Source organism: Genypterus blacodes, unplaced genomic scaffold (genome assembly GCF_046128005.1).
Source record: "Genypterus blacodes isolate CSIRO-AG114 ecotype Tasmania unplaced genomic scaffold, CSIRO-AGI_Gbla_v1 ptg000057l_1, whole genome shotgun sequence".
In the NCBI taxonomy this organism is placed as follows: Eukaryota; Metazoa; Chordata; class Actinopteri; order Ophidiiformes; family Ophidiidae; genus Genypterus; species Genypterus blacodes.
Window position 1 is genome coordinate 2,536,695 of NW_027466869.1, and position 21,576 is coordinate 2,558,270.

The window sequence follows — 21,576 nt, forward strand, 5'->3', positions numbered from 1 at the left end:
CTTTAAATTGATTTAATTAGGGTACAAATATCAAAATATAGTTAAATCATTGACCTGCCTTTTGAGATGATTTTCTTAGGCTTGTTTCGAAAAATGTTGTAAAGCAGCTAATTTGTGGACGTTTGCCCAGCTTGAGCCTGGCTCGACAGAGTCTGCAAATTTAACATCACACTCTCAAAATTTCACTCGCTACCCCCAGCCAAGTGTGGAGGCCCACAACACAAAGTCACACCAGCATGTACACACACTCAAAGCCACACAATACACGCTGATTCATGAAAACACACACACACTGACACACACAAAGTCACATGTTTGCCCATGTACATGCAGGCACATATGCGTTAACACATGCATCCATACCGATTTACATATGAACTCACACACGCAGACACACACCACCCCTGCCGTGCCTGTAAAACCAGCGTAGCTCTCAGAAATTCCACTAACACCTCCTACCCCATGTGCATGCACATATAAACACATACATACACACACTCCTGTGAACCCACACAATTAATGTGAAATCCCATCCATCTTCCACCCCCCTCCCCTCCGCTGTTCTCCATTACAAATAGCTGAGGATTGCATTCTCTCCCTCTGGCTTTGCCTGATGTTGTTTTTACATGTCTTGTTGTGTGCAATACTCTCCCTTATGTAAGACAAAATTACCCAACATGAATCCTATTCTCAGTGGGGGTGATTGCACTGGTGCATTCCAAACTCAATGAGAGATGGAGAGAGAGAGAGAGAGAGAGAGAGAGAGAGAGAGAGAGAGAGAGAGAGAGAGAGAGAGAGAGAGAGAGAGAGAGAGAGAGGTGAGATGGAGATAATCTTTCTTTAATGGTTATTTTTATGGCGGTCCTGCTTCACTAGATGAACCGAGCAGAGAGACAGAAGAGAGGAGAGAGAGAGGCATGCAGGAAAAGTCATCAGTCAGATTTAAACTCACGACACGTGAAGCACCTGCTGAGCTACCATGATGCTTCCAGTCAACAGTTGATAAGTGGATTATTTCTTTGCAAATTGAATCCCCTCTGCTGTGTGCTGAATTCCTTGATAAACATTGACCAAGAGATAAAAAGGCAATCTGTGGATTGAAGATGATTCATTCTGTGTACCTACTTATTCCTATTCAGAGTCACTGGAGCCACTGGATGGAAGACAATCAGCTGAATAGGCTGACATACATATCAGTATGCTCTATATGTAGAATATGCATGAAGAGAAAAAGAACTGGGTACTGGAAGTGTGAAGGTTGACTGTCACAAAGAGGGAACACAGACAGGAAAACACATCTGCCGGTCAATAGCTTTTTGTTCCTGATGCTTCATGCACTACAGACAACAATTGACATATTGAGTTTTTTTTTCCTTGGAATGACCTACACAAGGCTTTCACGCCACTTCTCATTTTGGACCATGGTGAACCTTTGGTCTCTGTAACTAGTCACCGATACATACAGGCTTGTTGCCAAACAGTGTGAAATCCACAAGGGCCAAACCACATTGGTTCTGGTTGGGGCATGTTCCTGCATTCTTCAACACATGTGATCTAAAGTGTCCTCACAATCAAGTCTCCCATTGTCCTTGCACTCCTTCATGATGACTTCTCACAGTTGAAGCAGGGCGTTCAGATACTGAGACAGACAGATCCTCTATTGATAAGGCCACCAAAATAGAACAGTTCATTGTATAGTACTGTAGTGCCTTTGTGAGCATCGTGCAGTGGCCAGGACGTATGAGGTATGGGACAGGAATGGAGACAGTGATTTAACTGGTGACGGGCTTCATTCTGGCAAAATAATATGCTTGTGGAAATGCACTCAAGTAGGGTTTAATATAAGTCTGCTGATGCAAATAGGATATTGCCATCATATTAGTTCTTCTTCAATCCATTTTAGCAATGTAATATTTAAAAACTTAAATAAAGCACCAGTCAAGTTCCTTCACTAATGTCAGTATGAGAAACTGAGAAGTCTAAAATGGATTGTGATCTGTCAAAAACATAATTCCCCCTGAAAGAATTACCTTTGACACCATGATGATCTTCCAGCACTGACAGCATTATGTGATCATTTCAGGTGTAGGGTTAAATATGCCTGTTTGAGAGCAATTTGAGAGCAGTAATCATCACCTACATGGGAACAATATGATTGTGAAATAACTTGATGGCCAGTCACGCCTCTCATGCCTCGAGAAGATGTTGCTGCAGCTAAGTGGTGTAAGCAAGCCGAACAGTCTTTAATGCATGAAGAGGTTGAAATAACTGAATAACTGAATTAGTTATAAAGGGGCTACTTGTTCACCACTGCACAGCATCTGACTTTCAGAGGGACATGTGGTCTTGAAGTACTTATTCACGTGGTCACAAGGCATCAGGGTGCATCCTTGAGTACTCAGTGTACAAGGCATTTGTTCAGAATATTACGCCACTTATTTTAGGGAACAACATTCCATTGGATGCTTACACAGGCAATGTTAGAGAAATGTTTGACTCCAAATATGTCTGATAAATCAATGAATAGTCTAGAGTCTTGTTCTTCTTTAATACAGCAAGTAATGTGTTAGTGTTTGTTGCTGCTTGGCAGGGTTTTTTTTCCCTTTCCAACATTGCTAACGCTCCTCATTTGAAACTTTCAATGCAGTTTTTAATTAATTAACTAAACGCAAAGCCTTTTATTTATCCTTATTTATAAGGACAACAAAGGCTTCCTCTCTGTTGAGCTTGGGTTTGACATATTGATCGTGTCACCACTCTTCAATTAAAACAACAAAACATAGTCAGACGCCACAACCCCAAATACTTGGACTTGTTGGCACCTTACACACATAATATTTAATGGAATATGTGATTTGATGAATGCGCCCCCATGATCTTCCTCTCAGTCTCCCTATTGAGCAAGCGTGTTCTCCTGAAAGGGGGGGGCTCATGGAGAAAAAATGAGGAGAGCATGCGTTCTAAATTAATCAATGCTTCTAATTTCCCCCTCTTCTCCCAAGCGGACAGACCTCTCTTGGAGGGGGGTCTGCTGCAGCAGGGAGGGGGAAAAAACAACACTGTCATCTGTTTTCATGGCAGTGGCAGAGGCCCAGCCACTTGCTGTGCTTTGGCTACGAGGAAAAAGAGAGGAAGATAGAGGAGGGCAGAGAGGAAGGGGGGTGAGAAAGTTTAGAGGGGAAAGGGTGAACAATGATAGAGGAGAGAAGAAAGGGGGGTAGCGTAAGAGAAAAGGGAAAGATGCAGGAGGAGGGAGGAACAGAGCAAGGAGGAGAGCGAGAGAGAGCAGGAGAAAGAGTCGACGCCCTTCAGCTGACATTTGTTTTCTCAATAACTTGTGGCTTAGGCAACGAGAGCAGAATGGCAGATGTCACACATACACACACATGCAAACGCACATACACACACGCACGCAGGAGCATAACAGAGTATTAACTGGGTTTATGACAATGACAACAAGCTCTCAATGCGAGTTTCCCCTGGGATATGAGCTGGATTTCTCAGAGAGACTATTGTTTGTCTTGGTCTCCTGTTTACAACCATACCTGACCTTGTTGTCACATTGTGTGTCATTGTAGCTGTCAGGGTGTTTACTGCATATGTATGTGCTCATGCATGTGTGTGTTTGTGTGATAAGTGTGTGACTGTGCCTTTTCAGCATTCATATCTCCATTCTCATACTGGTAAATGTGTTCATAAAATATCCTCAAACTATTGCACGTAATACAAATAGAATTCTGACATTGACAGCTTCTTCCTGGTGAATTCATTAAAATATATCCAGACATGATGTGCAGAGTTCAACGCTGTTCTTCACTTAATGATTTTTAGCCCCTGGTTTAACTCCAAGTGTGTGTTCTTAGGTCTCTTTGTTAGAGAAGTGATCATCATTATGCAACCTACCCATATGCCTAAATACTTGGCAGCCACCACAACTCTTCTTCCAGGCCACCAAGCACAGGAGCCGCCATAATGACACTTACTGCCAGAGAGCACACTTCTGTGCTGTGTTGTGCCTCGAGAACCATCTGTGCTCCCACCTTAAATCAGCCTATCCTACACATTCCAAAACTACAACAGGACAGAGGAAAGGCGCCACTCCCATTCATAAATAACGTGCATGGGTGTGTGTGTGGGGGAGGTGGGCTACTGTCTGTCTGAGGTGTTCATCCCTTTGAACAGGAGCCGGGCCTCTCCTGCCTCCAGGAGTTCTGGGAGAGTGAGACGTAGTTTGCGACATCTGACCCTAGTGAAATACAGCTGAAGAGGGTGAAGGTAAAGCAAACAGCGTCGGCTTCAAGTGATATGTCATTTCACTGGGCAGTTAGGTTTGGATTTCTCAAAGCAACTTAAGGCACTGACCCACACAATTCTGATTATATTTCTAAAACCTTGAGTATTTTGTTGAGTCTGTTAATAGGCATCCTCCATATTGGCCGATGAATCATTTATCAACCAGCCCTTTTCCACCTGAGTATGTTGCCAATAATCACCATGAGGGAAAAATAACATCTTGGAAAGTGAAATTATTGACACAGAAAGAAGCTTTTTTCAAATCTGCTGTTTATTTTTCACTTTCATAATTAAAACAAAATCACACATTTACAAGGACACTGAATTTAGTTATGAAGAGTAGGAATCAAACTGAAACACTGCTTGGTGTCCATGAACCTGTTTCTCTCTATTTTATCTTTCAAAGTCACTGATAGGATGGTGCCAGTATAACCGGTGAGCAATGCTGAATATTTTATGACCTTATGGCAAAGTCATCTCCTCAGTATGATTTCAGTGTTTCAATCAGGTCCAAGTATTATTTTGAGAAAGGCATCATCCATTTCAGATTTCTCCTGACTTGACCTGTGTCTCTTCACTCTAAACACACACACACACACACACACATTTAAAGGTAATCATTAACGGAAAAGCATGAACAGTCATGTTTGACTTTTGCCACAATCAGGCATCTGACCTAAAACACACTGCAAAACATAATACTGTGTATTCCTGTGGTTCACTGACAAACTGTCATCTTTACCAGAAAATGGGAACATTCTGTGGTTGCGTAACACTGATGTGTGAACCAAAGCAAAAAGGTTTATTCCTGTTGGCTGAATTACCTTTGAATTGCCCTCTGTCATTTAAAAAATTGCCGAGAGATGAGAGAAGCATAGTACCTCTTCATGCAGGAGGTTAATGTGTGTCTGTCCTCACTTGTCAGATGTAATTGAAGGGAGCAGCTTATGAAAATGAGGTGGCAGGGATGAGGTCTTTAATTAGATCAAGATCATGGACAGAAATGAATTAGAATCACCACTCTCATTACCCACGGCAAAACTGGAGCAGCAAGACACGAAGGAAAACTTTAATATCTTGGAGACAGTGTCGCAAATGGGATTTTGAGGGACCATTGCTCTATTTTGAGGTGCCTGACTAAAACAAACGAGACCTCAAGGTAACCAGTATGTTTACATATACCAGCAGTAATAAGTATGCCTAATGTGATCTCAGTGTAACACTATCTGGTGCATTATCTCCTTCTATGATGTCCTTAGATCTGTTATATGTGAACAGCTTCATTGATAGCTCCATCCAGCCTACATAACGTGTTGACTACTAAGGCACCAAATTGTAGATCCCATACGCCATCTAGTGGTGTGATTGATGTTTGAAGTCACGAGTATAAAACTTGTGAGTGGCTAAATTCTGAAGATGATAACTCATTAACATATCTAGATTAAACGACAACATTTATAGTTTAATCTATAAAAAGCGAGTCCTGGTGATTTGATGGCAGATTAATATCAGGTCTCTGTAACATTAATGGCAGACAAACAACCTGCTGTACGAGGGAAGGAGAGTATGATTATCTGATACATGTCGTGAGAGTAATTGATTTATTAATTGCTTGCAGTACCACAACATTATTTGCAGTTACATCGACCTTGAAATTGCTCTTTCCATGTGATGTCATATGACGGTTAAAACATTCCACGATCTTTAATGTCCCGAGTTTAGACTTCCAGGTCAACCCCCGAGGACCCCAGAGAGTGTAAAAACACTATTATTGGTAATATTAATTTAGTGCGAGGAGACAAAGTAATATTTATGAAAGAATACTAAAAAACATGACAAAAATGTAAGGTACAAGTGGTTTGTGGAAATAAAATTAAAATTAAAGTATTCCCCATTCCACACAACAATTATAACAGAAGACAATGCCGCTATAAGTATACAAAATGATTAAGGCGTGGTTGCTGTTGTCTCGTATAGTGTAGAGATACGGTAGATACGGTGTAGAGATAACAAACATAAAGCCTGGGAGACTAAACATAGGGCAGGAAATACCCACCAGCTGTAACGGAAGGAAGCAGCAGCTAGGACGGTTGAGTTTTGCTGTACGTGCGATTACCGAAGAACAACGTGGCGAGCACCAATGGTCCGTAAATAGAAGACAAACGCCACCACTGACATAAAAAACACGCACAAGTCCAGCCAGAAGGAGTCAATTTGTCTCTAGCTGCCAGGTAAGTGTCTGTTGTTTGTGCACAGCATAAGTGATGCGTGTAACTACGACACAGCGAAGACGTCCTTTGTTGTTGTTGCTTACATCTTCATCAACATGTGTCGTTTTATGTGTGCAACAGAAGCAACACGTCAACGTATCGCCTTATTGACAAACGTTCATGTAAACACAATGGTGTTGATGTGCTGGATAAAAACTAGACGTAATGACACCGAACTCCCGTCCTTAAAACTTCAGCACACGTGTTTCTGTGTGTCATGATGCATTTTGGCCACAATGTCCAAATGTAGCACCATGATGGCGCCACAGCTCACAGAAAGTCTTCCTGTGTTTGTCCATGTCCGCGTATGTTATTTCCCGCCATTTGTTTTGCGCGCGTAAGGTGACGTGTGGGTGACCCAAGTGAAGACATGATGATGTAAACACCCATATGCCTTGCTGTGGGTTGGTTAGATCACCAGGGCCGTTTTAACGTTTATCAGTGTTGTCAATTTGTCTGTTGATATTTCCTTTTGCTGTATATCTGATTTAGTTTGACAGGAAGTTAAGCAGTTGGCAGATATATTAGCTTTTCATAGCATCCTTTCACATGGCAATCAAAGGTACAGTGAGCATATTAGTGAGCATATAATCTGTGATTCTACATGAATCAGATTGAAAATGATTGGAATTGGTGCATAACTAGTTCATATTATGTTTCATATCTGAGTGTGATTGCTTTGTTCAGACCTGCTGATACACTCGTACTAAGAGGGAAATGAGCCCAAGTCCAAATGATGTATTAATAATAGGTTTTAAGAGAGAGATCGGGAACATTTAGAAGTTTATTAACTTGAAATTGTGACACATCCATCGCAAGGTAAGACGTCAGTAAAGCAAGTTGAGTTGGACACATACTGTATTTGTTTGTTAGTGTATTCCAAGAATGTGATGTACAGGGGTGCAAACAGTGTTTTCAGTTTGGTATGCTGTTGTGTCACAGGTGGGTGGAGTATGGGAATGATTTACACAAGCCAAAAATGTCCTGCCTGCAAAATAGATTTGCATCATCAGCATACTGAAAAGAAAAGACTGAAGGAAATGTGCTTGACTACACCAGGGGAGTTGACGCGTCCATGTTCTGTTTATAGAGCGTGTACTTGTATACTGGCCTGGTAGGACCTGTTCTGCCACCATGTGCATCCTCCAGGCTGCACCGTCGTATCCTTAAACCCTGCCACCCTTGGGCAGGTCTGTGTGAAGAAGACTTTGCTCAGTCATAGATCATTTTTCAGTTGCCTCTCATTTGACTCCTATACATTGTTTACCGTCGTTACAACATAATCTCACTGCTCTTTTAGGACTTATAGATTTCCTACATCATTTGGGAGGGAACAGTTTGGATTGACTTTGATGTACCTTTGTTTTATTTTCAGTCCTCACCTGTCATGATGAAGTACATCCTGGTCACCGGTGGTGTCATATCTGGGATTGGTAAGGGCATCATTGCCAGTAGTGTGGGAACAATCCTCAAAGCCTGCGGCCTTCGTGTCACAGCCATCAAAATAGACCCTTACATCAACATCGATGCCGGCACCTTTTCACCTTATGAACACGGTGAGCACCTGAGTCAGCCTCTTGTTTACTTTGGCCTTTTATCAGCCGCAGCTTTGTTTGGCTGTGTGTTTGAGGCCTACAGTGTTTGATTAAGAACCATCACACACAGAATCGTCATTTGCTAAATTAATAGTATATGTGTGCGCAGGTGAGGTGTTTGTCCTGGACGACGGTGGGGAGGTGGATCTGGACCTGGGCAACTATGAGCGTTTCCTGGACATTCGTCTCACCAAAGACAACAACCTTACTACGGGAAAGATCTATCAGTCGGTCATCAATAAAGAGAGAAAGGGAGACTACCTGGGCAAGACTGTACAGGGTGAGCAAGAGCTCAAGGCGTCACGTCATTGACTTACTGAACTTGTAACTTTCAAACACATTAAATTGCCTTTTCTGTCTGTACTTGCAGTTGTGCCCCACATCACTGATGCCATCCAGGACTGGGTGATGAAGCAGGCCAGGATCCCAGTAGATGGTGACAGTGTGGAGCCTCAAGTCTGTGTCATAGAGGTAAACTGGACTCACTTCTTGTCAGTCAGTACTTTTACATGCTCTTGAAAATAGATTGTTAGAAAATCGTCTTTTTCAAACGGCATGTAAGCTCCTTGATGCGGTTGAAGTCCGCCTACGCCGCGTAACAGACCTAGATTGTAAAATGATTTATTAAGGCATGTAAGTGGTTTTATTGGATTATGCCGCCTCCGCATGCCTGGACTCCATGGAAGGTCAGAGCCCGACTGCATTATTTCATACCAAATGCTCCTGAAAATTTAAAAAGAAACACAAATAATCAAGGCAGCCATAGTCTGGTGTTTACCCTTGGTGGTCAATTACAATTTCAAATATGGTCTTATGAACGTGACTTGACTATCTTGTGTTGCTGCATATGAGAAAGACGGAGCAGGTTTTTGATCCAAACTCAAAACGAGAATTCAACCTACAGCAGCAGATATTGGCACACAGCAGCCAGTAGAGGGAACCTTGAAATAGCACCAGCCTCTTGGTAAAGCGTGTTTGTAAACAAAGGTGAATTACTCCGCCTCAGTACCTTTAGCATAAATCTCAACCAGTTCAGAGGATGAACTTCTGCCCTTTCCGAGGCTGGATCAGGGGGCTGCAGGGGGCCGAGGACTCTTGCGTGGCCCTGCTGTGGTCTGAGCGGTTGTTTTGTGTCAACAGCTGGGAGGCACGGTGGGCGACATCGAGAGCATGCCCTTCATCGAGGCCTTCAGGCAGTTTCAGTTCAAAGTGAAGAAAGAGAACTTCTGCAACATCCACGTCAGCCTCGTTCCACAGGTACGGGACACACACACACACACACACACACACATGCACGTACATGTACTCAGGTTTGTAGATTTAAAGCAGTTTGATTAGTGATGTATGTTTCCAACACATTCACATTTACACATGTTAAAGTGAATTGACTTTACTGTGACCTCAGCCCGGCACCACAGGGGAACAGAAAACCAAACCCACCCAGAACAGCGTGAGAGAACTCAGAGGACTGGGCCTGTCTCCAGATTTGGTGAGTCAGACTCGGCACACTGCTGCTTCTTCTCAAGCTTTACATTCACCTGAGATTTCAATATGAAGCACATTATCCTGTAGTAGTGCCTCTCATCTTTCCTTTGATAGATAAGTCATTACTCCTTCCTGTTGTCTCACTTTGGACTATTTTTCTTAGATTATGTGCCGCTGTGTGACGCCTCTCGAAACAGCTGTCAAGGAGAAGATCTCCATGTTCTGTCATGTGGAGCCCACACAGGTGAAGTGCAATGATTTACAAAATGGCTTGCCTGCCTACAGTAGACAGCTCTGGAGATAATGGAATTAGACAGTAACATCTGTTGTCTGTGTTTTTTTCCCCAGGTGATCTGCGTCCACGATGTCTCGACAGTCTACAGAGTTCCCCTGCTGCTGGAGAACCAGGGGGTGGTGAGCTACTTCTGCCAGCGGCTCAACCTGCCTGTGGAGGTGAGGGCCAAGAGGATGCTGTCCAAGTGGAAGGAGATGTCTGATAGGTGAGAAACATCGTCTTGCCCTCTGCCATTTTCTGCTGTGACGTCTTGTTTGTGGACGGTAAAAGTTTGAGTAGAAAATCAGAAATGTTGTTTTTCTGAAAGGTAACAAAAAATCTTCTGGGCTATTTCTGTGCTGCATATTGGTGTTGCTTCATATGCACCATAGGTAACATCACTGAACTGAACTCCAGAGGGTTGATGTGATGTATCTACTTCCTCAGATCTGACCGTCTCCTGGAGTGCGTTTCCATCGCCCTGGTGGGGAAATACACCAAGTTATCAGACGCCTACACCTCAGTTATCAAGGCTCTGGAGCACTCCGCCCTCGCCATTAATCACAAACTAGAAGTCAAGGTATGTCATCTCTCCCTCACTGTGACATCATGCATTGTTTCCCAAGTTTAAACTAGTAGCATCGACACAGTGCCATACATTGATATATTTGTCAGCCTGTCAGTCCTGACACTGATCGAGCCTGCTTCCTGTAATACTGCTTATTCCTGTTACAGTACATAGACTCAGCAGACCTGGAGGACAACACTCTAATGGAGGAGCCCGTCAAATACCACGAGGCCTGGCAGAAACTCTGCAGGGCTCAGTGAGTACATAGCATAGAACACACATGCCGGCTGTCATCTGATGATTCAATAATATCTTTAGGCCACACAATGGTAGCAGAGAGCTGTGATGCCGCAGCCACAAGCGCATGGGTCACACACCTTCAGGCAACACCCAAAAAGCTGAACGCAGTGTGTTTGAGAGTGTATTCAGTGTTTCACCTGAAAGCAGCATTCCAGGCACGTGTAAGAAGAGAAAAAGAATCTGTCTAAAATCATCATCTGGCTCAGGGGGCACGCTGCTTTACAGGTTGTTTTCCAAGCAGGCAGCATCTTTGGGGTTGTTAGTGGCACAGGCTTTAGTCACTGTTGTCTCAAAAGCTTAGGCGTTAAGCTTCCAAAGCTTTCTTACTACAGTTACATCCGGTCTACATTCATGCATTACAGGTCATATCAAAGGTAAAGGTGTCTGTGTAGTTTGAAAGATTGCGTCTGTGTCGTTGTGTTACGTCCGACTGGAGGCTTAACTGAGGCTCTGTTGCTTCTGCTCCCAGGGGCGTGCTGGTGCCAGGAGGGTTTGGCGTGAGAGGGACAGAAGGCAAGATGCAGGCTATCAAGTGGGCGAGGAAACAGAATAAACCATTTCTGGGTAAGAAAGAGGCCGAAGAAATGAGTTGTGACCTTGTCTCCTAACTTTTAGATGTTCTTGTCTTCATTCCATATTGCCCCAGGAGTAACTGCTTTTGTAACACTGAACATTTGCAAGGCCTCAAGCTCGTCCCAATGTGTTCATGTTTTTGACAAATGATGATGGCTACAAGTAAGAATGGTTTGCTCATCGGGGATCCTGTTCAGGGTGTTGTAATTGATTCTATTATAAGCGATACATTACAGTAGCTCTTTATGTAAGAATCCTGCTGGTCTTGTTTTGGTGTAGGAGTGTGTTTAGGCATGCAGCTGGCGGTGTGCGAGTTCGCCCGCGAAGTCCTCAGCTGGCCTGGTAAGTAAATGCAGAGTTCGGCACACACACTTACATACAGACATACATATCTGACCAAAAGTGTGTCAAAGTGTGAAGCTGTTATGAGCTCAGAGCGCATCAAGCAGGTTGTACTGGTTCTCTCTTCCAGATGCCAACTCCACAGAATTCAATCCCGAGTCCAAACACCCTGTGGTAGGTTAAGATGTGTGAAGCCATTGTTCCCCTTCTCATGTTAAATCTCATTGTTTTCTAGGGGAATGGTTGTAACGTTGTGTTTCACCTGAACAGGTGATTGAGATGCCCGAACATAACCCCGAGCAGATGGGTGGCACCATGAGGCTCGGGAAGAGGCGGACCATTTTTAAATCTAACAGTATAGTGAGTAAGTACGACCATCTGCCCGGAGGTAATGGACGTTTTTTTTTTCTCAGCTTATTTTTTGGGTTTGTAACAATTTATGTTTCATCATTGCAGGAAAACTGTATGGAGATGTGGAATACATCGAGGAGAGGCACAGACACAGATTTGAGGTAGAGACCAGGCCTGGTTTCAAAGCGCTGAGAACCCACAGTTTATACAGACATTTCACTGAATAATGTAATAAATTCACATCCTTCAGGATTGTATTATTCTCGTTTGAATAACCTCTCTGAACTCGCGCTTCCCTAGGTGAACCCTGAGCTTAAGCACCACTTTGAACAGAAGGGCCTTCATTTTGTGGGCCAGGATGTGGAAGGAGAGAGGATGGAAATCATCGAGTTAGAAGGTGCGTTAGAAATGATCTTAAAATGAATCATCCACATGCTGGTGAAGAACACAACTGTAGTGGTACTGATGGAAGCCCGGAGTAATGGCCGACCTTGTGTTTTGTTTCAGATCACTGTTACTTTGTCGGAGTGCAGTTCCACCCAGAGTTCACCTCCAGGCCCATCAAACCGTCTCCTCCATACTTTGGTCTCCTGCTGGCTGCCGCAGGAAAACTCCCGGGCTTCCTGGCCAAGGGCTGCCGCCTCTCTCCACGGTACGACCTGTTCCATGGATCTATTATCCTTCAAAGGTCATTCATTGGAAGCTGCTGTGCTCTGATGATTTAGTGAAGGTCGACCTGTGAAGGTTTTGGTGGAGACTAGGAGTCCCGTGCAGGCTTTCTCAAGTTCTGCAAAAAGTCAGCCGAGTTATTTCATATGCAGTATCTTTAACTGCTGAAGTACCACTGATGCACGGTAACTGTTTTAGTTCCAGGGAGCACATTTGATTGAGGTCTGAATTGGATTGTGATAACATTTCTTTAATTAATCTACTGTGACACATTATCTTCACCATTGATTAGGACATTAGACAGGGTGTTGATGCAGCAACTTGACAATTCAGGGACCTTTAGGTTCATTGTTATGGTAAATTCCATTTTTATTACTGCAATTAAACCTCATTTACCTGTGTAAATATGTATTACAGTTAAATGTGTAGTCAGGAGAGAACAGGCATTATTGCTATAATACTCAGTGTTCTCTGTTGTTGCCTTTCAGGGACACGTACAGTGACAATAGCGGCAGCAGCTCTCCTGACATCGACATCTCTGAGCTGAAGTTTCCTATGGCCTAGGACTGAAGCAGCACACTTGTGTTTGTATGTCACCTGTGAAAATGAAAATGTGCCCTCAAAAGTGTTTCTGGCCCTGATGCTGCGTATCCAGACTTAAGAAAAAACACCAAAACCTTTCTAGACTTTGAAGAATGTGAATGTTGATTTGTTTTGTTTTTTTAAATCAATATGCAACGCCTTCATTGAGTGTATAACCTAAAGATATGTCTTAACAAACACTGGTTGGTGTTGTTGAGACAGATGGTTTGCAAAATGTTTGCAAGGGTTTTCTAACAATGATGTGAATATGTTGGTATAATCAGAAAGAATATACCAACATATATCATTTTGAATGAATAACAGAACTGTAGAAATATGTGTGTGTGTATATACATATTTCTCTAAGCAAATATACTATTTCATCTTTATGTCTTTAGTACTGAGGGACAGTTACAACACGTACAGTTCAGTGGAGATGGAAACTTGTCAAACTGAATACAGAATGGTCTTTATACTTTCTTTCATACTGGTCAGCAACCAGTATGAAAACACAGATCTATAAAAACATGCAGTGTCGTGCCAGAAGTTTGTTTATTGTGATCAAAAATTTAACCCACTTGAGGTTATTTGTCTTTGTTTCTTGCCCATAATACGACATTTTAATGCACATATATATTTATCTGAGTGGTTTTACTGCAAGCTTTCACATCTTCAGAGAATTATTTAGGGATCTTGGAGGTTTTCTACGACTATCCTGCACTTTACTGCATGGTGTGTGTGTATGTAAAATATGAGAGTAAATTGGAACACTACGGCTAGATATACTAAGTGTTTTGCAGGACTTTTACAGACCTGAACGAGACAAATCCGTCTGGCTGTTGCCTAGTTGCCATTAGGAGAGATTGATTGATAGATTGATTTCTCGGTTGATAGATTCTAATGAAATTCTGTGTGAATCTGAACATGTTGATGAGCAGCAGAGAGGCCAGGATAATAACTGTAAAATGCATCTTAAATAGCGGAGGTGCATTCAAATGATCTCGCTTCGGCTCTGCTCATTTACATAATCAGTTTTAGTAAATCCCTACACAAGTGAAAACATATGGTCAGGCAGACATTTGCGGCCTTGAAGGTAATTGGCATTATGCTTAGTAAATCTGGCCGTAAGTTGTGTTTTCGGGCCCTGGTTTAGAAACTTTCTTTTAAGATGTAAGAGGGAAGACATATCACTCAGGTTCTAACTAATGAACCCTGATGTGCATGAATTTATGCGTCTGCAAAATGTGTGCACTTTGGGATATTCATTAAAAATCTTTTATCTAAAGTTTTAAGTTGTTTTTTACACCTGTAACCTGTGTTTCATATTTCTATCATCTAGGTAGACGAAAGCAAAAGCCCAGTCAGTTTACCTGTTCAAAGTTTTTTTATATTAATTAAAACAACTTCCCTAAATAGCTTGCAGCGATTCAGAGTCATCTGACTGTCAGACCACCTTAAGTGATCTGAAACGAAGCTTCGCAAAGACATAAACTGAAACTAGGACTAGCATTTGATATGATGCTGAACTGAAACGCCACCAAACTTTCACTAACAGGTTCTGATCCGCTTCAGACTTCAGTTACATTTTCACTCTGAAAGATCGTATGAAATATGTTCAATCACATGTCCGGCCTTTGCTCTAGTTGAGCTGAAAATCTTTCTCATAAGATCTGCTTTTTTTCATTTTTTTCTTTTTTTAATCAGTGACGGTTTGGTGAGTCAGCTTTTGTTTTGCTAAAACTAAACTGTCATATGATACTCCCACCTTACTTGGAGAACCTTTTGAATTCCAATAAAGCCATGTTTTCCCTGAACGACTGCAAACTATTCTATTATATGATGATGCACTTGGAGCACTTCATATCAAAGGTGTCATATTTATTTACTCTGCAATAAAACTGCGTTCCTTACAACCTCTGAGCTAAATTGTAAAGTAATAACGTAATAGGATTCCTGCTTTGAAAGTTTTGGGGCAATCTGACAGATTACTAGATGTTTTCTGTGCAAAATGTAACTTCAGGCCTTTAGTGTACCAGAGCAAAACTCATCATCTTAAATAGAGACGGTTCATCCTCGGGGAGAGAGGATTTATTCATTTCACCTCAAGGAAGTCCACCGTTTATATTATTTATATTGTATACTTTATGTAGCAGTGGAAAATCGGACATTGTGGACGAAGACTGAGAGGTCAAAATCATTACGGAGTCCCAAGTGGAGACTATAAACATCCCAAATGCCATGGGAATATGGTCTGTGTGTTTCCTTTTGGCCATGCATACACAGCAGAGTAGCAATAAATCCTCTTTATGACACTTATAATGTTCAGTTTTTGTTGACACTGTGCTGGAGTTTTGCTCAATTTTGACGCAGTCATACTGGACTGCAGCCTTATTTATATTGCAAGGTGTCACTCATAAACTGCTTTTTCCCTGCAGGCTTTTTGGATTCTGGTGGTGTGACCCTGTTGTTTACATTGAGAGGAATATTGTAGCTGACAGCCAAGGCTTGCAGTCAACTAATTTAGCCTTGAGTGCATTACTAAATATAACCTTAAAACCCCTGGACCTATACGATACTAGACTATAATGTCATCTTTTCCCTGTACTTCCAGAGAATCTAAAGTTGTTTTGTTACCAACCTGCATTTGGTTTGCTTTGATATGCTGCGACATGCAAGCAGCTACCACTTCCTTAAATTCCTCTCCACACCAGCCCTGCCTATGTCATCATGCTTTAGCCCCTCCTTTTGTCAAGTAACAACAGGCAAGCAAACTTAAAAAGTCCCCACCCCTGCACAGCACACACACACACACACACACACACACACGTTAATTCACTCATGCACATGCTTAAGGCAGCTGGTAGGAGGGCAGCAACCAGGATATTGAGCTCTACTTTCTGGAGCAGATTTCTTCACATATCTGCTTTCATTGAGGATCTGAGGGGTCAAGAAGCGAAGCGTCTCTGTGAGGGAGAGAGAGAGCGAGAGAGGCTCGCTCGACAGCTGTCAGCTGGATAAGAGGGTGTGATGACCATGGGCACTGACCACTCTGTTGAATGTGAGATTTATGAGGAGCGTCTTAACACGGTGAACCTGCTGGTGGGAAGTATTCTGCTTTCCTGTGACCTCTGGTTTCTCTCTCTGTATAACTCATGGGACCATCTTGGCTGTTTCTCTTATCTCTCTTATCATTTCTAACTTCTCTCATAACCAATTTAATAACCCCTTTGCTGCAATTAGTCAGCTATTCCTCTCATTGTGTCCTTATCCATCCACAGCTTTCTCTCTCTGCCCACACTTCCTCATTCCTCCGATCTAACCTCTCCATTCTAATTCCTCATCTCCCTCTTCTCAGCAACAATGGACCTGACTATGTGGCAGTACCAGTTCAGGATCATCATGCTGGGGGACTCCACAGTGGGGAAGTCGTCTTTGCTCAAACGCTACACAGATGGCCAATTCCTTGAATCAATCAACGAGACAGTAGGAGTAGATTTCTATGTCCACTTCCTGGAGGTGGAGCCGGGGGTCCGTGTAAAGTTGCAGTTCTGGGACACAGCTGGCCAGGAGAGGTTCAGGTAAGAACCAAGACACCCGGTGCTTCTAAAGTATCTCACCCAGTCAGAACTAAAAGCTAACACAAGAGCCAAGGCGGATGTTTGGATTCGTCACACTCTGGAATGTGTGTCAAATGAGGACAGACTGTGTGTGTGTGTGTGTGTGTGTGTGTGTGTGTGTGTGTGTGTGTGTGTGTGTAATAGTTATTATTATTCACTGGTGTTGCTCAGCCAGTGTTTGACTTCAGCTCTGGGTGTGTATCCAAGAGCTCCTCAGAGATTCATTATGTGTGGCACAGCTTTATTAAAGGTGTTCCTCTTTATGCTCAGCATGTCTGACAAAAGAATCAGAACGGATATTTTTCTGGGATAATTATTTTGCCCCAAACTGCTGTGAGCTGCAGACCGTAGGTGTTTGTGTTCACCTTGTCTGTGTGGAGGCTGCAGCTCGTTAATCGCATGCAAGTCAGCTAAAAACTGTTCTCCCATTTCAGTTCGACTTCTTTTAAGTCTTGAGTCACATATTCAGTGACTCGTGGAGGAGCTTTGGCCTCTGATTGATGAAAGACTGCCGGTAATCTGTTTATCTGATGATCTCAGTACAGAGAAGCCGGTGATGATTTGATCAATGCAACTGGAAACTGATTGGTAGCAAAGTCTGAACTGCCCTTTGTGGTCCAACAATGCAATCATCGGTTTGTGTTAACGTTGAAATCTCATCACATTGTCTCCCTTTTCTTCATCTCCTCATCCTCTCCTCAGGTCAGTGACTCGTTCTTATTATCGCAACTCTGTTGGGGGCCTGCTGGTTTTTGACATGACCAACCGGAACTCCTTTGACAATATTAAGGAGTGGCACACTGAGGTGTGTGCACGAGTCCAGCCGTATACGGTTCTCTTCATCCTGGTGGGCCACAAGAGCGACCGCGAAGCCGACGGGGAGAGGATGGTGAGCCGGTTAGAGGCTGAGAAACTGGCCGGACAGCTGGGTGTTCCTTATGTCGAGACCTCTGCCAAGACGGGGAAGAACGCCAAGGAGGCCTTCGAGCTTCTGACGCGACAGGTTTATCAAGGTCTTCTGAGCGGGGAGGTTAAACTACAAGAAGGCTGGGACGGCGTCAAGTGCGCCGCCCCACAAGCGCTGCAGCTACGGAGAGTCAGCCTGGCTCAGTCCGGCAAAGCCCCCAAGAAGAACTGTTGTCGATAAGACTGGAATGTGTCCCTCTAGGACCTGAAATTGTTTAGGAAATCTACTTCATGGCTTGATTTAAACACATTAGGTGGATTTCTAATACATGTTTGCCCTTGCTGTCTTAATTTGGCAATGTAATAGACTAATAATGTGTTTAACCTCTGTGTTCAGTACCCATTAGACCTTGCAGGGCCGTTTGCCTGAAGCTGCCATCTTACCTGCTTTTGTGTTGAACTGAAATACACGTTGAGATTCAATTCATGCTCATTTAGGTTCAACTTTTGACATTGCTGAAAGTTTTGTATACTTGAGCACTTCTCTGCATTTTTCTATTATTTATGAGTTTGAACCTGCAGCCATGAGAAACTGGGCTCCTGTCCCTGAGGATTACTGTCCAGTTGCTAGTTCAGTTGATGAATGATGGAAGTCGAGGATGAAGTGCCGTGAATCTATTTAATGTTCATTAGGTAAATGAAAGCTTGTGTTATTGGATATTGTTGTTTTGAAATGTTGTGCAATCTGCAGCGATTACCCATATTTTGCCTGACGAGTAAATCTCCTGTGTTCCTGCAGCAGAAATGCAATGATTGCTGCTAAAAAAAACGTCCAAATGACTGATTCACTGACAGGCAAGTAGCTGTTGTGTCTACCTGGTGTGCTGCACATTAGTATGACACACATATGTTAGAAGTACTGGATGTTTCTACAGTCAATAGTGAATTTTGTATTTCCAGGTCTAACTAAAAGCCTTAAATAAAACTCCTGTAAACGCCTGTAGTCACTTCATGTCACCGTCTCCTTAAGTAGTATAATCATTTATTTTTCATGTGACAATGAAAAGTTGACACCACGTCTGCCATTGTTAATTTGTTGCATTTAGTTTCCACAAAATAAACAAGAATACAAATAAAATCAAACTTCTTTCATTTCCAATCATAGTGGAGTTAAATCTGTTAACGTATAAAGAAACCTACTACACTAACAACACAAAAGCATCCACAACAACAACAACAACACATTAGTTGCTATTATTATTTTTCAGAATTTGATCAGTTAAACTTGTAAATAATAAATCACGATAAACAGTGTCGGATGTCTGGCAGAACATTTGTGTAATCTTTGCATCCTGTGCCAATGCTGGAGAATAGAATATCAAAAAGCACAGTGGACACAGCAGTCGCCTCCGTCCAAAATACGTCTTCCTGTTCCATGTTTATTGAAAAATGCAATCGACAGCATTTGACCAGGTTTGGCTCAATGACACCAAAATATGAAAACGCACAACAATTAGATTACCGTGTGAATCTGCTGGCAAAACACTCAAATCAGAGGGACGTCATGTAAAAATGCAACACCGTCTAAATGTCAAAAATATAACATATTCCATCTCCTTCTTCGTCGTTACAGATCCAAAATCCCGGTCGAAACAAAAGACAAAAAGAATCAAACACACAAAGTGACTACGACATGTTAGGTGAAGGTCTGCTACTTTTTGGTTGTCTTCCGGATCAGCGCCATCCTCTGAAACCAGAGCAAAACACAAGAGTTAAGAGATAAACACACACACAGAGACAGAGAGACAGAGACAGAGACAGAGACAGAGAGAGAGAGAGAGAGAGAGAGAGAGAGACAGAGAGAGAGAGAGAGAGAGAGAGAGAGAGAGAGAGAACACACACACCTGTTTGTGAGCCTCTGTGGTGCAGGCTTTCTTGAATGGCCGGATCTCATCTGACCCGTAACCAGGAATCCACATGTTCCACTGACGCTCTGAGGGGAAACGGGACGCACAGGAGGGGCAACATCAGACCGATTGTGTGCAAGTGTGTGACTCTCTGTACAAGGTGACCCCGTCCTTACCCAGATGTAGCTGCACGTCCTTCACCTCCAACGTGTTGGACTTGCGATGACGCGCCAGTTGACACGCCGCCGTCACGACGCTCTCTATGAAGTCATCTGCGATTTGTAGCAGCATCTGCAAGACACGAGCCAAGGAACGGAAAGATCACCAGCTTAGTTTACAAAGCCAGAGTTTCTCAACTTGCGACTTAAAATCCAGCAAAATGTAGGAAAGACACACACAAACAAGATGGTGTAAAGCTATGAGTAAGAGCACAGAACAGACCTCCTCCACATCTTCATCCAGCTGCTCATTGGGATCGATCTCTCTCACCAGGTCCTGCAGCTTCTTCTTACTGAGCACCTGCAACCAACAGAATGCGACACGGGAATTAATGACCAACAAAGTTAGAAGTGCCGCCAATTGCTCCAAACGACAACTGAGCAGAACCAAACTAGGATGGTGGAGGGAGGCGTAGTGAGTGTAGAGGGACTTGTCAACATTGATGTCATTAATACATTACCGCATGATGCATTCATAGACCAGTATGAATCTTATGAACTTGAACTACTCCTCTCGTACATCTTTAAAGCTCTTGGAGAGAGTTTGATAAGTTTGAACTCTATCTCTGTTCGGAGCTACTTGAGCTGACCTGAGATCCCTCTGGACTGCTTCTGCTGGCGGGACCGGGCACAGGTATCACCAGAGCTTTCCCGACGGTCGTGGTGCTGTTCGCCATTCTGGTAGCCGCGGGTTGAGCGGGAAAGAGGCTCTGGAGTGATCCGGTCAGTGAATCTATCAAACTCTGAAGGGACGAGTTACGATGAGGCGGTGGTGGTGATGATCTTTGTCACAGGGACCAGGTCCGTCAATCTGTAAAGCATATTGAGTGACGTACAGGTTTATGCTGCGTTTAATGTACTTACGCGTGGTAACTGTGCGTTACCCATAACCCCTAGTCGTACAAATAACCTCAGATAATTGCGTTAAGCAAGATATCATCCGAGTTACAGCATGATAACGCCGAAATTTAGACGATAATGGGTTTAAACCTCCGTCAAATCCGGCAGCAAAGCAACGTATCAATGCTAAAAACAATAGCAGATCAAGCTTGGACGTTAGCTACTTTGGCTAACATTAGCAGCTAATCCAGCTAGGACGCTGCATCCTCAATTTAAATGTGAAATTAAAGGCTTACCCGATGAAACAAACACTATCTGTCCATTTTTAGCGTCGTCTCGATAACAATGAGTACGTTTCCAGCCGTCAAACTCCTTAAAATCCGAAGCGCTGCACGGGAAAAAGTAGCGAGGTTATTTTTCCACTACTTCCGCTTTGTGTAGTACTATTTCCGGTGATAACATCGCGCCATACCATTGCCATCTGCTGGTGGTATGTAGAACGACATCTTGAGTCAGCGAACGTTGATCGAATGTCGACATCATTTCCCTAACTTCCCCAAGTGTACCGCGGACAAAATATATTTGAAGCATAAATGTAAGCACAATACACGGTAGTTCGCTTGAATGCGTTACTGAATACGTTTTAAATTTCCCATGAATAATACTAAATACAACACATCTTGGATGAAAATCGGATTTTGGAACTCCAATTCTTACTATTAATTGCGTATAAAATAACATATACGAAGAGCTTGGAATATTATACTGTAGCCTAGGGACATTTGG

General features: G+C 42.9%; 3 protein-coding genes across 4 annotated transcripts; 2 read left to right on the forward strand and 1 right to left on the reverse strand.

The window, feature by feature from the left end:
• Window positions 1-6,362: 6,362 nt before the first annotated feature.
• On the forward strand, window positions 6,363-15,066 carry LOC143002534 (CTP synthase 1-like). Its single transcript, XM_076152685.1, has 18 exons — window positions 6,363-6,524; window positions 7,939-8,119; window positions 8,268-8,438; window positions 8,529-8,629; window positions 9,299-9,415; window positions 9,564-9,647; window positions 9,807-9,887; window positions 9,992-10,143; window positions 10,365-10,497; window positions 10,653-10,741; window positions 11,255-11,349; window positions 11,638-11,700; window positions 11,831-11,874; window positions 11,971-12,064; window positions 12,157-12,212; window positions 12,352-12,448; window positions 12,559-12,703; window positions 13,209-15,066. Exons 2-18 carry the CDS (start codon window positions 7,951-7,953, stop codon window positions 13,282-13,284), a joined length of 1,767 nt encoding a protein of 588 aa, XP_076008800.1. The 5' UTR covers window positions 6,363-6,524; window positions 7,939-7,950; the 3' UTR covers window positions 13,285-15,066.
• Window positions 15,067-16,070: 1,004 nt separating this feature from the next.
• On the forward strand, window positions 16,071-18,991 carry rab42b (RAB42, member RAS oncogene family). Of its 2 annotated transcripts, none has more exons than XM_076152707.1 (3): window positions 16,071-16,389; window positions 16,658-16,880; window positions 17,622-18,991. In XM_076152707.1, the coding sequence occupies exons 2-3, from the start codon at window positions 16,663-16,665 to the stop codon at window positions 18,064-18,066; spliced, it is 663 nt and encodes a 220-aa protein (XP_076008822.1). In that variant the 5' UTR covers window positions 16,071-16,389; window positions 16,658-16,662; the 3' UTR covers window positions 18,067-18,991. The 2 variants fall into 2 exon arrangements, with proteins under 2 accessions (XP_076008822.1, XP_076008821.1); XM_076152706.1 differs by having other exon boundaries at window positions 16,076-16,360.
• On the reverse strand, window positions 18,851-21,245 carry taf12 (TAF12 RNA polymerase II, TATA box binding protein (TBP)-associated factor). Its single transcript, XM_076152708.1, has 6 exons — window positions 21,087-21,245; window positions 20,541-20,761; window positions 20,174-20,251; window positions 19,909-20,023; window positions 19,730-19,818; window positions 18,851-19,572 (listed from the first exon to the last, which is right to left on the reverse strand). The coding sequence occupies exons 2-6, from the start codon at window positions 20,625-20,627 to the stop codon at window positions 19,537-19,539; spliced, it is 405 nt and encodes a 134-aa protein (XP_076008823.1). The 5' UTR covers window positions 20,628-20,761; window positions 21,087-21,245; the 3' UTR covers window positions 18,851-19,536.
• Between the last annotated feature and the right edge of the window lie 331 nt (window positions 21,246-21,576).

Excerpts from the sequence above, each read along its gene's own strand:
- LOC143002534 (XM_076152685.1), top strand. The coding sequence starts at position 7,951 with ATGATGAAGTACATCCTGGTCACCGGTGGTGTCATATCTGGGATTGGT. Across the intron at positions 8,120-8,267 it reads CTTTTCACCTTATGAACACG|GTGAGGTGTTTGTCCTGGAC; the intron begins GTGAGCACCTGA and ends ATGTGTGCGCAG. Across the intron at positions 10,742-11,254 it reads CAGAAACTCTGCAGGGCTCA|GGGCGTGCTGGTGCCAGGAG; the intron begins GTGAGTACATAG and ends TTCTGCTCCCAG.
- rab42b (XM_076152706.1), top strand. The coding sequence starts at position 16,330 with ATGACCATGGGCACTGACCACTCTGTTGAAT. Across the intron at positions 16,361-16,657 it reads CACTGACCACTCTGTTGAAT|CAACAATGGACCTGACTATG; the intron begins GTGAGATTTATG and ends CCCTCTTCTCAG. Across the intron at positions 16,881-17,621 it reads GCTGGCCAGGAGAGGTTCAG|GTCAGTGACTCGTTCTTATT; the intron begins GTAAGAACCAAG and ends TCCTCTCCTCAG.
- taf12 (XM_076152708.1), bottom strand. The coding sequence starts at position 20,627 with ATGGCGAACAGCACCACGACCGTCGGGAAAGCTCTGGTGATACCTGTG. Across the intron at positions 19,819-19,908 it reads GGACGTGCAGCTACATCTGG|AGCGTCAGTGGAACATGTGG; the intron begins GTAAGGACGGGG and ends GTTTCCCCTCAG. Across the intron at positions 19,573-19,729 it reads CCACAGAGGCTCACAAACAG|AGGATGGCGCTGATCCGGAA; the intron begins GTGTGTGTGTTC and ends CTCTGGTTTCAG.